This window comes from Sclerotinia sclerotiorum, genomic scaffold (assembly GCF_000146945.2).
Source record: "Sclerotinia sclerotiorum 1980 UF-70 scaffold_17 genomic scaffold, whole genome shotgun sequence".
In the NCBI taxonomy this organism is placed as follows: domain Eukaryota; kingdom Fungi; phylum Ascomycota; class Leotiomycetes; order Helotiales; family Sclerotiniaceae; genus Sclerotinia; species Sclerotinia sclerotiorum.
Window position 1 is genome coordinate 668,781 of NW_001820819.1, and position 22,263 is coordinate 691,043.

At 40.7% G+C, this 22,263-nt stretch overlaps 6 protein-coding genes across 6 annotated transcripts in view; 4 read left to right on the forward strand and 2 right to left on the reverse strand.

The window, feature by feature from the left end:
• SS1G_11197 (predicted protein) overlaps window positions 1–576 on the forward strand; it is a gene marked incomplete at both ends in the record, with an annotated part of 1,258 nt that extends 682 nt beyond the window's left edge. The window contains 2 exons of the mRNA XM_001587905.1: window positions 207–391; window positions 546–576. Of these exons, the coding sequence (XP_001587955.1) occupies window positions 207–391; window positions 546–576 (216 nt within the window). The remainder of the gene's footprint in view (window positions 1–206; window positions 392–545) is intronic.
• A 3,637-nt stretch (window positions 577–4,213) lies between these two features.
• Window positions 4,214–4,309, forward strand: SS1G_11198 (predicted protein; the record flags this gene model as incomplete). The annotated part of the gene is made up of 1 exon (XM_001587906.1): window positions 4,214–4,309. One exon carries the CDS (start codon window positions 4,214–4,216, stop codon window positions 4,307–4,309), a length of 96 nt encoding a protein of 31 aa, XP_001587956.1.
• A 496-nt stretch (window positions 4,310–4,805) lies between these two features.
• Window positions 4,806–7,182, reverse strand: SS1G_11199 (hypothetical protein; the record flags this gene model as incomplete). Its single annotated transcript, XM_001587907.1, has 2 exons — window positions 4,806–6,576; window positions 6,641–7,182. The coding sequence occupies 2 exons, from the start codon at window positions 7,180–7,182 to the stop codon at window positions 4,806–4,808; spliced, it is 2,313 nt and encodes a 770-aa protein (XP_001587957.1).
• A 3,183-nt stretch (window positions 7,183–10,365) lies between these two features.
• On the reverse strand, window positions 10,366–11,544 carry SS1G_11200 (predicted protein; the record flags this gene model as incomplete). Its single annotated transcript, XM_001587908.1, has 4 exons — window positions 10,366–10,549; window positions 10,725–10,878; window positions 11,087–11,174; window positions 11,497–11,544. The coding sequence occupies 4 exons, from the start codon at window positions 11,542–11,544 to the stop codon at window positions 10,366–10,368; spliced, it is 474 nt and encodes a 157-aa protein (XP_001587958.1).
• A 2,589-nt stretch (window positions 11,545–14,133) lies between these two features.
• On the forward strand, window positions 14,134–18,175 carry SS1G_11201 (hypothetical protein; the record flags this gene model as incomplete). Its single annotated transcript, XM_001587909.1, has 3 exons — window positions 14,134–14,204; window positions 14,269–17,520; window positions 17,596–18,175. 3 exons carry the CDS (start codon window positions 14,134–14,136, stop codon window positions 18,173–18,175), a joined length of 3,903 nt encoding a protein of 1,300 aa, XP_001587959.1.
• A 2,338-nt stretch (window positions 18,176–20,513) lies between these two features.
• The window catches only part of SS1G_11202 (predicted protein), a gene marked incomplete at both ends in the record, with an annotated part of 2,761 nt that continues 1,011 nt past the window's right edge, over window positions 20,514–22,263 (forward strand). The window contains 2 exons of the mRNA XM_001587910.1: window positions 20,514–20,608; window positions 20,706–21,964. Of these exons, the coding sequence (XP_001587960.1) occupies window positions 20,514–20,608; window positions 20,706–21,964 (1,354 nt within the window). The remainder of the gene's footprint in view (window positions 20,609–20,705; window positions 21,965–22,263) is intronic.

Here is a 22,263-nt window from a genome sequence, read left to right on the forward strand (position 1 = left end):
AGGTGGGTAGACGATGGTACAAAGAGATGCAAGTGGGTGGGTGGAACGAGATATTGAGACGGATCAAAGGGGAATGAGCAGCCTGGTGTCAAAAACAAGATTTGTGTGCATAGAGAGCGTAGAGATCAGAAGAAAAGTTGGAGAAAGAATGAGGCTGAAGGGAAAATCAAGGAGGCAACTTTGCCGAAACTTGACAAAGGCGCTAGCTCCAAACTAAAATTAATGGTAAGAATGATGCGAAGAGTGCAGAGTGGCATGTCGAATGGAAAGCTGAATGGATGGCTAAAGATGAGAAGGTACTGAAACCTTGGATGAGAGAAGTAGTTGTTGATGAAAGTTTCAAGGAAGGGAAGAAGGACAAGATTGAGCAGAGGAAGGTTTCAAATAGGGAGTAAGTTTATGGTACGCCCGTGCGTGCTATTGGTTGATAAGTAATTCTTCCTTATTAAGATTTACTCAATCTTTACTACCATACTTCATGATGAATATGATCCAAAACTTTCAAGATGCTTTTCGATATCATCGGCCGCTGCTTACTTCATCAGCTCCACCATTGATCATCAGGGAATCCAATAGTGCGAGCTGCTTTTCGAAAATTCGAGGTTTTCATTCGTGAATTCATCTGAAACAATAAGTCCATATAAGTGATCAAGTCATTCATGAGAATGTGTAGCTTTCCAAACAATGAAAGCTGGAATTTAGTTTACTAGTTTAAACTATTGGATACCCTAAACCACAAATCACAGATATCATTCTCCACTCACAACCCCATAATTCCAAATCATCAAACAAACCCAACCCATCTATATCTCCACCCACAAACCGCCATTCCCCACACTTAACCCACAACCAAGAAAACGATTGCGCCGACCGCAGTCCCCAATGCCGCATCCGCTACCCTGCATCAACCTAAGTCTCCTGCTGACCGAGCTGCCATGCATATGCACACACACCCAACCAGACCCTAAGCAAGAAACGTTTAATACTCAGGCTAAACATCTATCTGCAATTTGTAAGATACTACGCCTTGCACGGGTAGTATTTGAAGAACAGGCAAACGAGCAATAGGATACCGATAGATATTTCCATCGCAAGACATTTCTCGTATATCATCGCCACCATCCAAAAACACCCAAAACACCACACCACCTCCAAAATCCAACCTTCCAACCATCTGACTCCTCTCACCACCTTCACCCAGCCAACCAACCCAACACAAAAGCACCTCACCCCAAACCCAACAAAGATCGCCCCTCACCCACCACTCACCCACCACTTGCACAAACTTCACCTTCCAGTTCCAACTACATACCCACTTACCCCTCCTTTACCAACTGATTGCGCTAGCAACACTGGCAACCCTCCTATCTCCACTATCCCGCATACTTCCGCAGACTTCGATGCATAACTTTTGCATCCATCCACAAAGCGTAAGCATCCGCGAGATATTTATCCGTAACACGTGTAGTGTAGACCTATGCTATATCCTCTCAAAGTACAAAGAGTAATGCAGATCTAATCATATCATCAAAAGCCCTACTCTTACATCTTACTCCGCGGACCGTTGACGTGCCGACAAAGTGGGGAATTGGATTGAATTGGATGGTAAAGATCGATATAGTATAACCAAGAATGCCAATGGGCTCCAAAAGTGATCCGTGCAATGTTTCTTAAAGATAAAGCCTGATTGATTGAAAGTTATTGAAATAGCATTTCGAGAGATTTCTTTTTTGGAGTATGTATATTTATTTATATATATGTATTTTTTTTTTTTTCAAAAATTGATAATATTGAAAAGTGGTATATATATATTATTATATCTCAATTATAAATTTTATTATTATTATTATATTATTGTATTTCAGGCTTGATTCTTAAAATAAAATATACTAATTTCTCAATTATATAATGAATTTTTTTTTTAAAAAATCCAATCTAGAGAATTTTATAATTTATGTTAAAAGGAATGACCTTATACAGGGAATAGTGGGAAGCTGATAGGGCAGAACTGAGGTAATGTTGGTCTAGTGTATTAATCACTCTTCATCCAAGTTCTACGGAAGTGCGAAGCTCTCCTACAGAGAGCTTCTCAATCTAGTCCTAATAGGACTAGAGCCCTGTGCACGTGCTACGCAGGAACCATTCACTTTAACATATTTTAAAAAATCTAATTCTCTCGTTTCAAAAATCATATATTTATTATACTTTAATCGTTATTAAATATTATAACTCTTATCCTTCAATAATAACTTATTTTTTAATATCCTATTTATTATTTTAATCTCAATATTCTCTCATTCTCTCATTCTCATACTCTTTCCCAACTCATAAACACACCCTTATCTCTTACCGATTCATCCATCTATAATATAAATAACTTGTCCTCCTCGGAAAATCTCCGCCGTCCAATGTCCGCCCCAAAAATCAAAATCAAAAATAAACTAATCATCAAAACCCCAAATCCCCTCACCCAACCCATTTAAATAAAAAATAAAACCCCACCTCTCTCTAAAACAATTCAACTCGCTCCTCCCCCCTTCTACCTTCAAAGAAAAAACACACAAACAAACCGAATAAACCGAACCAAATCTAAAAACCCCCAACCTATACTCCGCCACCCACCTGTTCGCACAAATCCACCCACAAGCTAAAAGCTATAAGCCCCTCCTATTAAAGTCTAGAGTCTAAAGATACTTCCTCCTATCTACTATCTATATACATACTACATACACACAAACACTTAAAATAGAAACAACCCCCTATCCCATCTCTCCATACCCTCCGTCCAAAATCCCAAAGTCCAAAACCCAACCCAAACACCAAACAAGTGGGGGCGTGTGAGTGAAAACAGGAGGTTGGGATCTACATACATATACGTATACACTCACTAGGCATGCACTATAAATTATACACCAAAAATCCTAGATACATATGCGTAGAAATATGCACAAAACTCTATAAGATTAAAATCAACATGAAATCTTTATCTATGTAATTTATTCTATTTATCTATTCACAAGTTATCTGTACAAGTTATTTTCTTCACAAGGGAAGGATAGATGCGGAAGCAAGACTTCCAACATATATTTGAATGAATACAGAGATTGAAAGGGTAAGTGTTGTAAGATATATTTTATTTTTATATATATTATTGTTTTTCTTATCTTTCAATACTACTTTAAACAATTAGAATAGATATTAAATTATCCTTATTCAAATTTTGAATTTTAAAGTTATTTATCGAATTTCAATAAATTTATAATTTCAATCAATTATCACCAAAAAAAATTTATAACATTTTATTCATTTAAAATTAATAATATTAATTTTCAATTAACATTATAATATTCTTAATTAATATTCTTATAAATAAAGAAAGTATAATTAATTGTTTTTTGATATATCTTGTAATAATTTCTTTAATAACCGCGGGATATTTTTATAAAATGCAGGGACCCACCCACCCATCCACCCACCCACAATACATTTGCATTACAATACACACACATATGTACACAGATTCTTCATCCGGTAAATCTTCTTCACCCACCCACTCAACTCACCAGCACAGACAAAATTCCAAGTCAGGTCAGGTCAGCTCAGATCAGGTTCTAGTTCAGCTACCAAGTTTTTTTTTTCATACATACATACATATATAGACAAGCGAACTCAGTAATTCTTTATTTGTCTTCGTACCCATCGATATCGATATCCATATCCATCCACTCCACAGGCCACAGCCGCAGCGAGGAGGATGCTAGATATCGAATCACCTACTCGCAAGGAAGTACAACGTAAATAAACATGCACGCATACATTCATACATACATACACACATACAAACAAAACAAAGTACTAAGTCAGCTATCACCACCAACCCCCTTCCCCATCCTATAATTTCCTAATCTCATATGACATCATACCATCCTCCCCTCCCCTCCCCTCCCCATGCATTATCCACTGCCGATCCATAAACCGAGTCCGAGTATTATGCAAGCCATCCAATTACATTCATTGATGAATACACACACACACTACAACATCTAAGACCGTAAATTAAAAAAAATGAAAATTCAACGAGGACGACGAGAAAGCGATTGAATAGTAGTATTGGGGTATAGAGGTATCAAAAGTAAAAACCTTAATAGTCATAGTCAAGCATGCCGCCCACCAAGAAATCCCGAGTAGAGAATTGCCTGTCCCGACGCTAGAAATGACAACCGAAGCCTCCCGTACCCCAATAGCGCTAAATCATGATAAACAACCCAGAGTAGTTCAAAATGATGGGCCTGATAGTCAGGCGAGATAAGAAAAAGAAAAGAAAATCGCTATGGATACAGATCAAGGGCTTCTTCCAACTCGATGGTGATAATCGTCTTGATGATAATCCATACGTTCCGAGTAGCACATTGCTGCACATGGGGAGAAGTCAAAGATACAGTATGCCACGATGAAAATGCTGTGGACACAGGAATAGGTCCTAAATCCTAGATGACGAGACAAGATGTACAAGTCACAGCGTATAACTGTGTAGACACATGAATGAACCCTGAGAGAGGAAAACCAGAAAAAAAGTCAAGAGCAATGATGTCAAGATACCCGAACACCAACGCTACCAAATCACAATGTCCCTGTCCCAGTAGATGTAAAAAGAAAAGGGGGAATCGTGAAGATAAAATGTATATCCGTCTTTGTTTCATAATTTCGTAACATTCTTAAAACAGAATGCGAATCGGGTATTTTAAAAGAAATTGAGTCGAGGTGTAATATATACACAAAAACCATGATCCAACGAAATCAATTCTTCAAAAGGGTTTTGGCACAGGAATTTGATCACCTGTTGCGACAGCGACCAAAGTGTCTAGAGCAGTGCGGTAAGGCCGCTCAGGTGACTTGGGAATTTGCTGATACATAGTTTGAGTGGATGAAGAAGGCCCGTACGTGTAAGAAGGTTCACTTCCATTTAATTGTGAGGGGTAGTGGTGAATGACTGGTTGTTGAGGACGGATGGGTCGAGAAGCTTCTTCAGAGTAACCGTTTGATCGTAGAACGGGAGGATTGTGATCCATTGTGTTGGCGCTCTGCGGACTTACAGGTGCTGCACCTTCGGAACTGCTTGATCCTTCTGGGGAAGTTCCTTGAAATCTGTTATCATGCGTCTGATGATATACTCCTGGTCCGTGGTACCATCCATCACGCCTGTCTGACCTGGGCATAGTGACCGGTGCACTAGCGGTATGCTGGTGGTAAGACGAAGAGGGCCCAGGCCGAGGACCAAGTGTTGAATTCTCAAACATTACTCTTTGTTCGTTTACTAGTGTTATATCTAAGCCGGAATGAATATTGCCACATTCTTCCATCATTCTTCTTGTTCGCTCCGCTGGTGTTTCCTCTGCAGTAGCACGAACAGCACGAGCTGTGTCGGAAGCCCAGGTTGCTGCGTCTCCTTGTGGTGGACCGTGAAGGTCTAATTGGGTGAATTGTCGATCAAGATGAGAGCTAAGAGGTCGGTCTCTAACTGGCGCAGGCCTGGATTGAGAATAAAAGTTTGACTCCACCATGGAATGTCTTGGGTGGCGACGTGAGTTCAAGTCGGCCATGGTAGGGCTTGGCTGATGGTACGAATTTGGTCTATCAGTCATCATATGACTTGAAGCACGGTGAGACGAATAATCCCCGCTGAACAAACTTGATATACCTGGGAGTTTTGTCTGTTCCGCTGGAGGAGCATTGCTGCGAAGAATCGTAGGAGGTTCAGGAATAGGGCCGTTTGCATAGTGATTTGGAGTCATGACATTCTGCAGCCTGCTAGTGTATGCTAGTGTAGCTGCATCAGTTCCTTGGTGCCATGTTCTCCTTCTGTTGTCCATATCTGGATGAATGATATCCATCGATTGCCTCACCAATTGTCCCATACCCGCCGTCGAGGTTGTAGGACTTGAAATCATACCGGGGGAATAGGGTGTCGGCGCAGTGAAAGTTGGTGGAGTGCCGAAAGGATGAGGAGCAAGGCTTGGCGAGGAAAATGGGTGTGCGGCGGAAGGTGTAGATAATCTACGACCAGGAGTACGATGTCCATCGTAAATGCTAGCAGTTCGTGAATAGGTGCCCATAAGAGGTGATTGAACATTGGATGCCCATCGCGGACTATTCTGGCCAGTTGAAAAGGTAGCAGAGGTAGGTGTACTGTATTCTCCAGGTGAACTTGGTCGCCATGCTGAAGGGCTATCTGGTCCATAGCTAGCCATCTGTAGAGGGGGTGGACGTGGCCTGAAACTGTTTGGTTGACTGTAGCTAGATGCAGTAGAGTTGATGCTCGAGGTGGAGTAGGAGTTCCGATGGTGACCACGATGTATAGGTGCCTGTCCGCTTGCTGTAGCCGCTCTGGGTCTATTTCCAGCAGGCCTGACTCTGTCATTACGAGCCTGTCTAGGATATCTTGTGCCAGTGGCTGCCAAAGAGTCTTGGGGAATTGGCTCATTTTGGTGTACCGTCTGAGCATGTTGCCGCAAATTGTCCAATCGAGAGAACCTGCGCTTACAATGGCACTCAAAGGGACGTTCTCCGGTGTGTTTTCTAGATGAGGATAACAATTAGCAGACGGAAAGATTGTGGAGTAGCTTGAGATGTAGTGAATTACCTTATGTGTCGTGCCAAATGCTCACTTCTTGTAAAGCTAAGATTACATGGTGGAAAATCCACGCAGAAGAATCTTTGAGTTTTCTTTTTCTTATTGGGTCTTGAACCATCACCATTGGAACTTTGAACATCCGAATCATCCATGTCAACATCTTCGGAACCACCAGAATTATTTGACATTACTGAATTGTTTCGGATAAGGGTTGAGGTCATGTCTCTTACGGACTCGGAAACGGATGCAGAGTTTTCGAAGGGACGTGGGAGAGGTCTTTGATTTGCAAGTGCGCTTGAGGCTGCTCCAAATGTTGTTGTCGTAGGAGTGGTTGCATCTTCCGTTCCATGCATCGGCCGAGGTTGGGTATTCGGTGCGGTACTAGGTCGAGGCGTCGTGGAAGTTGTCTCTTGGGGATTTTGTCGACTGGATGGTCCTTCAACTTCGGAACCATTGACATTAATTGTACAATTGGAATTTATAGGAGAGAAGGAGGTGCTAGATCTGGGGTCAGATGCTGCCTCTTGAGTTGATGGAGTGTCGGTAGACATTGTGACTGGCGGCAGTGATATGATCCCTGCGGACTGGACGAGAAGGGGGTAGCGGCGGTAGAAGGTCGTGAAAGGGGTGAGAAGGATAAGATGATAAAGATGGTTATCTCTGTCACCGCATCAAGGCAAATGAGATTGTTTTATGGGATTCGTAAGCAGGGCAAGGTACTCGAGTAGAGGCTTGGTTTCAAAAAGAATCCAGCTCCGATGATTCTTTTCAGCCCTGGAAATGAAGAATAAAAAAGACACAGCCTGACCTGAGGCGGAGTCGGAAAAAGATATCGCGATGATGATAGATCAAGAAGCGAGGAAAGATTTTATTGAAAAGATCCTCAAGATTTGCTTGTAGGTTATCCGGGCGACGGCGATAATTGTGCTGTCGATAAGAGGATGGCGGGGGGACAAGGAAATAGTGGTTACGATATGATATGCGACCGGGAGAATTGTTGCCTTCTGCCTCGTTTCGTTTCGGAGATGAAATGATTGCGAAAGATCTGCAAGGGTTTTTGTTTCTAAGCTTTAGACGAGTTCTTAAGATCTGCAATACGATTTCAACGTCGAAAATTGAAAGATTATTGGATGAGATGGATTGAGATGATCTCTTGAGGATTAGAGGGGAGATAGATAATGTAGGTAGGTAGGTAGGTATGAATGAATTTATGGTTGTCTTTTAATAAAATGTTGACTTTCTGTAGCGCGAAGGTGTAGCTTCAGCGTGCCAGAAAGCAAAATGAAGGGGTAAGGGAGGTGAAGAGTAAGTGGTTGAGAGTAAGTAGGTAAGAAAGAGTACTCTGTAAGAGATAGGTATGTAGGTACGTAGTAGGTTAAAAAGGTGTTCACAAATTGTGAGCAAGGAAAGATTCGGATCGGGGAGAGAACACCTGAACAGAAACAACCTTGAAGTTTTAATGCGTCAGAGACCAGGAGTTCATATAAAATTGCTTAAGTTGCAAGATTTTTTTGATTGAAGGTGGAGGAAATTGTGGAGGAAAGGTGGAGGATAAGGATTGATGAAGGGGTACAAAGGCTTTCATATATATCCAGCTCTTTCGTTTCTCTTAGATGATGAAATAAGATCGGCCCGCTTGCACCAGAAAATATCGCTGGTGAAAGATACTAAATTCATACTTTTATCTAGTGGAAGAGGGGTACTATCATTTCAAGGATTCAAAAGACTTTAAAAAGACTTTACAAGACTATAATTTTAGAACTATTGGTACTTATCGATGGATTCAATAACCTTATGAGTAGCGTAACGATAAGCGAAAGGAAAAGACGCCTAAGCACGTAAAGGTTACGAAAGGTACGAAAGTTAATGAATGACAATAATAGGAATCAAGAAAAGGATTGGGTGTAAAAGTTGGGTGTTGAGGTCGGTGGAGTCATGTATGTTGCAAAAGACTGGTACGGGATACTAGGTACAGTCTGTATGGCTTACCAAAACATTTCCATGGTTAAGGTTATACATTCTTCGGTTCTCTTCTTCCTGACCTATGCAGGACATTTTCAGTCAAATACCACGCACTATTTCCTATGATCATCAAATACCATATTAGCTAGAGTCTGCTAACATCTGAGCGTTACTTGTCTGACTCGAAGACGGTTAACGGCGAGAGAAAAAGGAAGTGAATAACATCATCAGCACAAACGTTAAATGGATGAATGTACGGAGTTCGCAGGAGGCTACGGAGTGCCTGATCACTTAATGATTGATAATTATGACAGCGGAAAAAGGGGGAAGCTAAATTATAACCAATCTTGAAACTATCACTAGAGCCACTCAAAAATGTCCAGGATACTGACTTTATGTTCCTGTCCCTTACCTGAACTGCTCCGACTTGCAGCATGTGCACTTGATAGTGTCCTATTATATCTCAGCGAGCACTGCAAGTCATCGTCTTATATTTTGCAACAGTGGATCAATGCCAAATAGTAACAAAGCTCGTAAGAGATACTAGTAAGAATTCTATTTGTTTGCGACGAGTGGATCATACGTAACAGATTCTTCATTGCATCTGCAATATTACAGTATTTTGATGATGTGTGCTGAAAACGCATTAAGAGCCGCCTCGTGAACATGAATGATATGGATTGATTGAATGGTTTCTTTTTTTTTTTCTTTTTTTCTTTTTTTCTTTTGGTATCGTATCGGATCTTTTTCTTTTCGCCTTCTATACGGTAAGAAAATGGTCCTCTTCTTCATTCGTCCCTGTGTCCATGTGTTCCCTTGTGCCTTGAATCTCACATGGGCTTTGAGCCTTGAGTCTTGAGTCTTAACTCTTGACACTTTTTCACTCCGATGCGCCCTGTGCGCTTTTACCACTGAGCTAATGTGCCGCCGCTATTCTGCGATAAGCAATAAGCAATCGAGGGGCGGGGGTTAAAGGGTAATTTATTTTACTATCTTCTCACCGCCAAAAGAATTAAAAAATATATAGTAGGAACTATATACAGAGTAGTTCAACTTCCCTTCCTCCTTCAAGGACTAGATAGAGGGGCTGAGATTGATTAATGGATATACCAACATCGGCAAATGGATGGACGAAGGAATCTAGTTTATTGCAAAGCTCAACCAGATCTCAATTAACTTCAAACCAAGATACTCCGAGACCATAAGGATGATTATCATATTATCTGCCCAGAGAAGAGTAAGCTTACTTGTATTATTCAACCCTTGTGGATGATCGCTTATGATCATTTTGGGTACACACACAGTATACGGAGTACTATACACATAGTATACTATACACATCTTAGTACATACAGACTTACTCCGCACTCCGTACAATCATCCAACATTTATCCACCAAGCAGCCCAGTGTCCAGCAGCAAGGCAAATCTATTTCAAAGACTATAGACTGGTTAATGCAGGTCCTATGCAAATCTAGTCATCCAGCCGGACCACGCCCAGACAACAGGATCCAGGTTCCAATCTGCCTATCACCTAGGAACCACAAAAAGAGACTACCTTTGCATCTGCAAAATGCAAGGCACGAAAAGTAATCACAGAATCACTCCAAAATAAGTGGCAGTACATTAATGGTGTAGTGTTCTGGGTGCATGATGAAGGACAACTAGTATGTGGATATATGGAAATTTTTAATTTTTTTGATAGAAAGCCCATCCATCAACTGACCAGAATGGCAGAATCCCACTACAGTGGGTTACACAGCATCCAAATCCTTATTCAGCCACATAGAGGCCCTTGGCTGCTTGGGATTGGAAATATTTCATTGCCGAGGCAGTGGTGCCGTCTTTGTTCCTGGTACCTGGAAAGTATATTTCTTTGATTTCGCATTTGAACCTATCGTCCATTGTATTAAACTTTTTCACCTCAACCATATGCATCATATGTTCCACATCGAGCCTGCATTCCAATGCATCAGCAGAAAGAAAAACTTCCGATGATTTTACGTCACGGGACTCACTCGACCAATTAAATTGTCAGCAATGGCTTAGAGACCCAGAAACTAGTTTCCGTTGTGTTGTGCGCTGGCAAAGCTTGTTGTTGCGCCAGAGCTACGTTCTTGGTGGTTCCATACTTAAACATGGAGGGAGCTTTGCTTTGCTTTGCTTTGAATATCTGCGCAATGACCGTTTTATGGTAATGGTGGTTCGATTTTGCTGAATTCCTTCTAGCATGAACTATGACGACTACCAACTCATTGCTGATTTGCAATAATGGGGTGAATAACTCTAATGAATATTTGTACTACGATTAGTAAGTTCGATATCCTCAATTATGATGTTTTGACATCAGGTTCGGCAGTGTACGAAGGTTAGCATGGAAAAACAGTTATGCACTACAGAGCTGTTACTTCAAGGCTTTGCACTATAAAAACCGTTGTAAGTTCCTGGTAGTTCCAGACTATATCTTTTGATGTGCTGCAACTAGGATACTTACTCAGGTACTCTCTACTATTTTTCGCTCCATACACTTTAGTGTACTGAGATCGGATGATATCACGATTCACTATTTGCTTTGAGCTAAGCTATTCCCAACAAGTTAACGGCTGTTAGTCGCTGTCTGTGCTAGACCATGGTGATCTAGTCCAAGATTTAAAGTTTCCCATTCCATTTACATTACGGTTCTATACTTTCCCTGACTCGATATCTATCAAGATGAGGAAATCTGTTCATTGAAAAGCATTAGTACACCATTAATGACAGATTAATTGCTGGCTATTTAGTAGTAGCGCATAGCCCGTGAGTCAAGGGTGTACTAAAAGACAGTGCCAAGTAGGTAGTCTTCATGTCTTCATGCCATCACTTCATTCCCAGGGCCTGGATGTCGATCATTTCCTCAAGACTCACCTGTATATATCTTAAAAATGTCAAAGACAAGGAACGTTTGATGATCATTATGTTCCTGATATTTGAGTTGCAAGGCAGTCAATGATCTACATGCGGGAAGCGTTAATTATCACTTGCAACTTTAATTTGTTCCTGGATATAACGTTACCTGGTCAACTTGTAATGTACTTCACCTCATGATACCGAGAGGGGTTTTCTTTTCTTGAATCTCGTTCACCTGCTCTTTTGCAGATACGTCATATCAGACCAAATTATCGGTCGTGAGTCGCGACTCGATAATCATATACATCGCAATATGTTCCCCCGGCGACACACTTATAGGTCATGATGTATCTATCTCGACCGCAAATTCATATGCCGGCTTCATGTACTGTATTACCAATATTGCATCTCCTTTAAGCCGACAAGATAGAGTAGATAGCAAACTTTTCCTCAGGACAAAAACCTTGTTTGTAAATTGTGGTTAAGACTATTGGAACTAGACAGTAAGTAGCAAAGAGAATGACTAGGAGATACTCTAGGTATTAGAATAATCCCTCATACTATCTTGGAGATTTTGACAGTGTTGATTCATTTTTTCGGCTGCGATCTCGGCCATCTTTCTTGTGGGCTTGAGCTTGTGCTTGTTATGCTTGGTTGGTTGGTTGGTTGGTCATATTGTATCGTTTTATTGTCACTGTGGGCATTCTTTGGGATTTGGTAGGTGAATGTTTGGTCTGATGGGTTTGGGTGATTATGATTATGCTTGTGGTTGTGTTGGTACCTATTGTTAGGTTGTGTATTTTCTCTTCTTTTGTTTTGTTTTATCTTTCTTTTCTTTTTAGTTTTGCTTAGGGGGAGAGGGAGGGTTTAAAGGTGAGGTGTTTTGATATTAGGTGGGTAGGTGAGATTTTGGCTTGTAGATTGACGATAGAGATTTTTGGGGGATGGGGAGGGGGGCGGATCTTCTGGGTTGGAAAATTTGAGATTTGAAGGTTCCCCCTGGGATTTGTGTATTGTCTCAGGCAAGCGATCTAGGTACTATTTGAGTAGAAAAAGAGGGAACGGGAATTCAAAGGAGGTTTTTTATTTTTTCATTTTTTCCATTTTGAGTATTTGGAGATGAGATGATGGGGGTTTTATTTGGGCTTTGTATGTTATTGAGATTGGGGTGGGGAATTGGGTATTTTGGGCTTTTTGAAATTTCAAATTTATTAGTTGGTAAGGTTATGGGGTTCTTTTTATTGTATTTTTCTTTTTATAAAGGTAAAGGATTATTCGGGATTGGAGATTGAAGATTGAAGATTGAAGATTGAAGATTGAAGATTGAAGATTGAAGATTGAAGATTGAAGATTGAAGATTGAAGATTGAAGATTGAAGATTGAAGATTGAAGATTGAAGATTGAAGATTAAGACTGGTATTGGGTTTCTTGAGACCAGAAAGAGCATCAGATTGAATTGATTGATTCTCTAGCTAAGCAGTTAAGCTGCGAGTATATATTCAAAAAAAAAAAATGAAGGAATAAGGTTAGGTATTCAGCCTTCGGAATTAAAGTGCTTTGAAATCCAAATATTGATAGCAAACAAACAGTATACCAAAAAGGAAAGAATGAATTAAAAGTTGAGTTTTGTTTGCTCCTTATATGCATCATGCAATATATATGCATATGCTGTCAAGATCCCAGGAGGTCAACAACTGAGATTAAGACTGGAGATTGGGGATGGATATAGGTTTTGATTATAGGTTTGTTTGTCTTGGGTTTGAAGATTTATATTGAGAACTTCTGTTGAAAGATGAGAAGGTAATTGTATTAATGACGATTATTGATATATATCTGGATTTTGTAATTATTTTTATAATGAAAGATTAGATGTAGTTGATTATTGAGAGAGTGGGTAGAACTTTGATGATGTATGAGATGTATTTATATTATATTATTTATATAATAGTTATAATATATATGAAATCTTGAAGTTATTACCAAGTTGAAATAATAGATATATATATACATTCAAAATATCCTCACTATCAATTTGAGTGACTGATGGATCTTTATATAAGATTGATCACGAATAAGGTTACACATTTGATATACTTGCATAAGTGATTGTGCAAACCTGCATATATAGATTATATCTTTATGCAAGATCGACTTTCACCTTATCTATCTTTCTTATCTTCACATTTTATCTTTTTACTCCACCTTTATGTTCTTCATCCGTCTTCTTACATTCTTCTATTCAAAATCCAACCATTGACAGTCATTTCCTTAAAATCATCCTACCGGACAAACCTTGAATTGGAAACGCTAATGTATCAAATTCCATCGGATTTACGATTCACCATGCAGCGATCAATATGCAGAAATTCTTTTCCCTTCACTCCTACCAATCGGGCCAGCCGGATCAATCGATCTTCAAAACTTCCTCCGCCTTATTGGCTTTTCACCAATCTTTTTGGTCCTTTACCCGTGAAGTGAATTTTGATAATCGTTTACTTGTATTGACTTTACCTATTCCCTTGACTTTCTACCAATCGCAGTAACCTTATAGTTGAATTTGTTTACATATTTACCTCCCCAGTTCCTTTGCAGATTGAACCTTATATTTGAGGATGGCAATTGTATAAACGTCACATTAATTCGCCTCCAGCTGCGATGCCAGCGGAGCCCAGCTCGGAAACACCTATTAGGGGTTCTGAAGTTCAACGAGTTCGAGAGGTCTATAGGTCGGTTGGATACATTCTGCTGGTCATTTCTTGCAATTTTCGAACCTAATCTTGACCACTCTAGATATCTCCCCGCGTTCGCCGCGCCCCTCATTCCCTTGCCCAAACAAGATGGTAAAAACACAGAAATTCCAAGGCTATCACCAAAGGCACATTCTTCCTCGGATCGGGCACTCAATGCCTTCGCACAGCTTGGTGCTCTACGGTTAAAAGCAAGGAGGGTTATGATCTCATTGGTTGATCGTACGCATGAATACATTCTAGCCGAGTCGACAAGAACGTTATCATCTCAGGATGACGATGTACACGATGCCGGAGATTCCTTATGGTTGGGCGTACGAACAATATCTCGCCAAGATTCATTATGTGCTGCTGTTATAAATACGCCGCGATCAGAAAACGATCGCATCGATGCTGAGTTTCGGCCTAAAGTCATACCAAAAGTTATAAACGATCTTGCTGATGACGGGACCCTCAAAGATGCTTTCAATTTTATTCAAGGTCCAAACATTCGGTTTGTGGCTACTGTGCCAATACGATCTCGAAGAGGATTCGACATTGGTGCATATAGTGTGTTTGATGATGTTCCACGGAATGGGTTAGCGCCAGAAGAATTGGAGTTTTTAACTGATATTACTGATACTGTGATGGACCACCTTGAGTATATTGCCGTAAAAAGAGGCCACCAGAGAGGGGAGAAGATGGTGAAGGGATTAGGACTGTTTGTAGAAGGTCACTCTAGTATTAAATCTTGGTGGCTGCGTACTCGACATGATCGCCAGACATCTGTTCGGAAGAGCTACTCGGAACCCACAAGAAATGTCGGAGAAGCAGCCGACTTTGCGAATTCTAGCAAAGCAGATACCGAAAATGCAAGTACTGAGGCCAATTTATCATTTGTTGAACAATCGCAAGGACTGGACATACCAAACCCTCCAATTTCCTCCTCAATATCGTCTTCTGACGGTCCTCGCAATGATGTATCAACTAGACCCAAGACAGAAAATTATCAACCGCCTGCTCTTTCTTCTACTCATATCAGGAAAAATTCGCCCGCTGCTAAGGAAGAGGTCGACCAACCTATCGCTGTCAGTCCGGTTCCAGTTTCTTATAAATCTCCAGTCTCGACGGCAAGAAAATTTATCAAGCCTTCGCCGCTGGTGTTACACAATGAAAGGCAACGATCAGAGGGTGGAAAAGACACTCCGGCAAATGACTTTAGTGCCCGAGATGTTTCCGACAATGCTGAAACCTTGAGGAGAATGCTTTCTCGCGCTAGTAACCTGATGCGTGAGTCAACAGACGTAGAAGGAGTTTTATTTTTTGATGCTAGGGAAAGTACTTTCGGATCCCGTGGACGTTCATTATCATTCATTAATCCGATGAGGACTCCCAGTCTGCATGATGGGCCACCACTATCCAGTAGTGAAGATGATCAGAATGACCAGAGAACCTCTTCGCGTATTAATACTTCGGATAGTAACTCCGAACATAAGAGTTACGGCAAGGAGTCAGCCCAGAAAGGAGGGGTTCCACAAACTCGGATGTGTGAGGTACTAGCATATTCTACGGCATCACAATGCACATTGCATGGAGACTCAAATTTGCCAGAGCACTTGACTGTCACGGAAAATTTTGTTCGCCGCCTATTCAAGCGCCACCCTCATGGCAAAGTTTATGCCTTTGATGGTGAAGGCCAAATGTCATCAAGTGAAGATGGCCTTTACGACGCTGCCGCTACTGGAGAGATAGCAATTGTTGCCGATTCTGGTCATAGCTCACTGCTTAGGAAGGCATCGTCCAGAGTTTTGGAGGGTCAAACTATGCTACAGATATTTCCTGGTGCCAGATATGTAATGGTTCTACCATTATGGGATTCACAGCGTGGGCGCTGGTTTGCTAGTGCTATGCTCTGGACTTCAGATCCAACTCGAGTTCTCAATCTGGATGATGATCTGAATTACGTGGCTGCTTTCGGGAATAGTATCATGGCTGAAGTATCCCGTCTTGACATGATCACATCTGACCAGACCAAGACTTCCTTAATATCATCCATTAGTCACGAATTGCGCAGTCCTCTTCATGGAATTGCTGGAAGCATCGAACTTTTACAGGACACTCAGATTACTAAATATCAAAAGGATGTAGTAGATACTATTGGCCACTGTTCTGCCACACTACTTGATACGCTAAATAATGTACTAGACTATGCAAAAATCAACAATTTTACCGTAGCACAAAAGTGTGAACAAAAAGCTATACGCAGTTCTTCCAGAACAAGGAAATCACTTTCTGCTGAAAAGTTCCGGATTTATGGAACTATCAGCTTGACTTCAGATCTCGATATTGCCTCTATCACAGAGGATGTTATAAATGGCATTTATGCTGGGCATGTTTATGCTCTTCAATCAACATCTACGGTCAGCACCGATATGGACCATCCAATTTCTCCAACCAGACCCGACATGCAAGGAATGGAAGAACCACAGGCGCTATCTGTCATCCTTGACGTTGACCATAGATCGAACTGGAATTTTCTGAGTCAACCTGGAGCATGGAAGCGTATTCTGATGAATATACTTGGAAACGCATTGAAATTCACTACGTCTGGATTGGTCAAGGTAAGCCTTAATTATGAAATGGCCACTTCGCCAAAGTCTAGAAAAAATCTAGCTTTTGTTACTTTGACCATTAGCGATACAGGTAGAGGTATCGCGGCAGATTTCCTAAAGCATCAGATATACACTCCGTTCGCTCAGGAGGATAGTTTGACTCCTGGTGCTGGCTTGGGGCTTAGTATTGTCCGCCAAATTGTAGGGGCGCTTGATGGGAAAATCGAAGTTTTTAGTATTCAAGGTAGCGGCACCGTTGTTAAGGTTGTTCTCAAACTTGAAAAGTCCCAACCACAAACTGTAGAAGTATCTCGAATGCCAAGCAATATTGAGAAAGCTAGAGCTTATACCGATGGTCTAGAGTTGGTATTGATAGGAATGGAGACTTTGACTCCTGAACCAGAGAAATCAGTAGATTCAAATTTGAACCATCATAGGTCTGTAGGATCAGCGGTCTCTAGGATCTCCAGGAATTGGTTTGGAATGAAGACTAGTGAAGCTGTTGGATTCGATGCCGCAAAGGGAGATGTATTCCTGGTAGCTTCTGAAAAATTCTACGAATTGGAGAATAGTTGGAAAAATCTCTTCTCGGACGCTACGGGTGATACTCGGAATAGGCATATCATTATTTTGACAGGATGTGCACAAGCCCGACGGAGAACGTCATTCGACAATTACCAGAACATACATTTTCTCAGCAATCCGTATGTACTTCTTCTCTCTTGCTACTTTCTTTATGCTTTTCGTAGACTGATCTTGGAAAACTAACAATATCCCAGAATTGGTCCCAAAAAGCTTGCAGAATATTTTCTTACTATATTCGAAAGGTCTAGTGGCCACGATGGTAGTCAGTTTCTTGCGATGCCTTCAAATCCTCGAAGAACCAGTTCTCCTTCTTTGCCCAGAAGCAGGTCCCCGCTAGCTCAAAAGTCTCCACATTCTGATACACCTATGTCCGATAAACCGATTGCACTTCTTGTCGAAGACAATCCCATCAATATGAAAATCCTTATAGCATGCATGAAGAAACTGAACATGCGATACTACTGTGCGGTAAATGGTCAGCAGGCAGTATCTCAGTATAGAACTGCGAAGAAGAAGCCGGACGTCATTTTCATGGATATAAGTATGCCTGTGATGAATGGTTTCGAGGCAAGTCAACGCATAAGAGGGCTTGAGAGGGAAGAAAATTTAAAGGCAACTGTCATTGTCGCAGTTACGGGATTGGCCAGTGATGAAAGTCAAAGAGAAGCGTATAGCAGTGGCATTAATCTCTTTATGAGTAAACCGGTGCCATTGAAGGATTTGAGTAGGATTGTGGTGGATTTGGAAAGAGACAGGCGTGTTTCGGTGGCTTGATTGATTGGAGATGGTGGTGGGGAAGTTGGAGGTCGGAGGTCGGAGGTCTGAGAGGTAGGTAAATGAATGAATGATTTTTTAGGATCAACTGGCGGTGGGACGGAATGGGATGGAATGGGATGGAATGGAATGCACAGTATGAGTTTGTGCTTCTTGTTATAAAGTTTATGATACCCGGTATACGAATTATGGGCTTGTGAATAGGTTACTTTTTGCCACACAGAATTAATATAATTAAAGTCACGAGTGTTGATGCTTACCTGCTTATGTGTTTGTGTGTTTGTTTACTCGTCTCTATTAGATATGATTATCTAGCTTTGAAAATTCATTCAAAGAAAAAAATTATAAGTGGATGTATATATTAATATAAGAGTCCTAAAAACTACTCATTGGATATTAAACAAAACTATATCAAAATAAAAGATTCTTTATATTTTTTATTTTGATTATATATATTAAACAATAAAATAATTTAATAGAAATTTGTAATCTTAAAAAATAATTAATTAGAATTTAACAAAAATTAAATATAATATTTTGTTAAAGTGAATGGTTCCTGCGTAGCACGTACACAGGGCACTAGTCCTTTTAGGACTAGATTGAGAAGCTCTCTGTAGGAGAGCTTCGCACTTCCGTAGAACTTAGATAATAGGTGATTCATATACAAGACCAATATAGCCTCAGTTCTGCCTTATCAGCTTCCCAATATTCCCTGTGTAAGGTCATTCCTTTTAACATAAATAACTTTTTCAATATTGAATAAAATCCATTGTGTGACCAAAAGGGTGTTTATAGACCAGCAATTGTATTTAACTTGGAATCTACAGGTGAAGAGCACCTGTAGATGAGGATAGCTACTCTATATATAAACAAATGAATGGCCTAGTGTTACGAGGTTTGCCGTCTAGATCATGTGGAAGTGCTCTAGGCTCTCGAGGTGGTTTATAACTAGACGTCAAGCAGGGACTTAAAGTAATGACAATAATGCAATTCGTAACTAATAGTAGAGTATACTAAATGATTGATCTTGAGCACGAAGCTCTATACAAAGGAAATCCATCTAGATTATATAGACCTTCGTACCAATGGCTACTCAATAGGATCAATGCGGCTCAGTATTGAGCTCACTGATCCTTACTGAGCCAGTCACGTGATATTGATCACACGTGAGGGTTCCTTGTTACTCGGCGTAACAGGTGAATGAGCAGAGATTTGGGGATGTATTATATAAAGATGATATGCTCATGGTGTGATTAAGAGGTTGCAGCTGGAGTTTTGGGTGTGATTGGTGGATATGAATGGACATGAGTAGGAGATCATCTACGAGGCAAAAACTCGACTTATTATTTCATCTGATCTAGATTTCTCATGCAACCTTTCAATTAATAATAGATACCACGAATCTAGACTCTACTTGACAATCAATTTCCATACAAACACTCAAATTATTGGATCTTAATAGATCCCGCAATCCAAGACGCGCAGCCGCTCAATACCCACTATTCGGTAACCTTAACATAACCTAACACAACATGAAAATTGAGCCTCAACATGAAATAATTCAACGCACTCATCTGCAAGTCATCCAAAAGCATCAATATCTTTTTCTACCCGACTGGTCCATATTATCCATCTCATGCGCATCGAAAAATCAAGCTTTCATTCGCGCTTATCGTTTCATCCACTCATTTTTCATCTTCGCTAAACCGATCCCCTGAATTCATTGCTGTCCAATCAAATAATTCATAATGCGACACTTTCAGACGCATAATTTTACTAAGCGCCAACGTCATGTTTGAGTTTTAGGTTGTGTCGTTTGGATTTATTGGATGCGGAGTTCGAGGAGAATTGTCGATGGGGTTTTTGCTTTGGCGTTCGGCACTTTGTAGAGTTTTCGGCTTGCCTGTTAATGGCATGAGATTTTTGGAAAGCGCCAAGTTGCTCATGCATTGGTTTTGCTTGGCTCGTCTTCGCGGGTCTGGTTTCGAGTGTGCTGGAGTATATAGATTGGGTTCCAGGCTTTGTGGTAATATGATTTCAGTTCTTTCTCTTGCTGATTATTTGTTTCCTTATTTTTCAATCTCGTTCTTTGCCTCCTTGTCTTGTCTATCGTTGATCATTTCATTCTTTTGACCTTTCTTTTGCGATTTTATTCACAAATCTAACACATTCTTTGCTGATTTCTGGGTTGTTAATCATTTTCTTTTGATACCCTACTGAATATCTGCTTTTTCATATTTGTTTCTGTGGGCATATACACACCCATCTAGCTTTCTTTTGGATCTTAAAAATTGCGTTTCACAAAATATTTCTTTAGTTCAATACGACGAATACAGTTATGAAGATCACACCACCAACCTTTCTATTCAGTGCACTTTTCTTTTCTCAGCTTGGTGCGGCTGGCCCGTTGTGGCGCAATGGTACGAGTAGGAAGTAAGTTCTCTTGTATTCAATGCGACATCTATTCACTTTTCACGGATGACTTGTTACTTATTGGTGTCTTCTTGATGCTAATTTAACTCCGTGATAGTTTTTTAAGAGATGGTCATGTAGGAAAGGAAAAGAGTGAGAGTGCCATCGTAATTACGATTTTACCTGGTACATTCACTTCTTCAACGATTAGTTCTACTACTCAAATCGAATCATCCTCTTCGACAGGAGGAAGTTCGACTTTAATTCCCAGTACGACGGTTATTCCGACACTATCGAGTAGCACTTCTGCAACTTCAGTAGTACAATCAGAGAAGAGATCTCAAACAACGGAATCTCAAAGCACAAGTACTTCTAGTACATCGTCGGATGAGAATAATGAATCCAAAACTCCATTAAGTTCTTCAACATCTTCGACACAATCAGCTTTAATATCCTCGATCATATCAAGTACAAGCGGTACAACTCTGGCATTAACAAGTTCATTTCCATCCCAAATATCAAGTACCCTAAGTGGTACCCAAACAAAGACAGGAGACGTTGCCGCAACAGAATTAACGTTCACTATTACACCACCATTCATTCCTGCATCTACTGGAAAAGCATCTTCTACGAAGAGTGATACTTCAATTCAGAGTACATCAGGGAGTGCATCTGAGTCGCAAGCTAGCTCTTCTTCTTCGAGTCAGGCTTCTGTTTTGACTACTACTTTTCCGCCACTCCCTACTGCTCTACCGGATAGTAGTACTGCAGCGCAAAGTTCTTCTACATCCGGTACTTTCCCAATATGGAGTCAAGTTTCTGTTCTAACTACTACTTTTCCGCCGCTCCCTACTATTCTACCGGATAGTAGTACTGCAGCGCTGAGTTCTTCTGCATCGGATAGCTCCTCACTGTCAAGTTTGATTTCCGTACAGACTACAACTTTTCCACCGCTTCCGACTACTTTACCCGAAGCTAGTACAACACAGAAAATTACTTCCGAACAGTCGTCACAGGGTTTTGAATCAGTAACTTTAGTATCTTCATCATCATTATCTTCAGAATCATCTTCATCATCACCTCCATCATCACCAACCATCTCAGTAGCCCCATTTATTATCGGAAATTCAAGTACAACAGCCGCAGGCACTGCACCAATTTCCAGTAATTCAGGTCCGAGTTTCAAACCGACAATTGGTATCACGACTGAAACTTCTGGAACCACTACTCAATCTTCCATAAGGGTGACACTGTCGCCTATTACGGTACCACTAGGCACTGCTGGGACAATATCGATTTCAACAGGAAGTATTTTGTCGACTGGAGAAAGTTCTGCAGGTACGGTTGGAGTGCAAAGTACTGGAAACGTGGAGTTTAGTACGACTTCAAGTCAAGAACCAGTAGAAACGGGAGCGACTGAGCAAACCGTTACTCCTCAGGCCTCCACAGCGGCATCTTCATCTGGATCAACCTCAAGCAATGCCCTTAAAACAACAATCGTATATATAACGACTATTGTTCCTTCTTCTACTCTTGGAGTTATTCCATCTTCTGCCTCGTCATCCTTGTCATCAACCTCATCATCAATTTCATCAACCTCATCATCAATTTCATTAACCTCATCATCAATTTCATCAACCTCATCATCAATTTCATCAACCTCATCTCTTCAACTG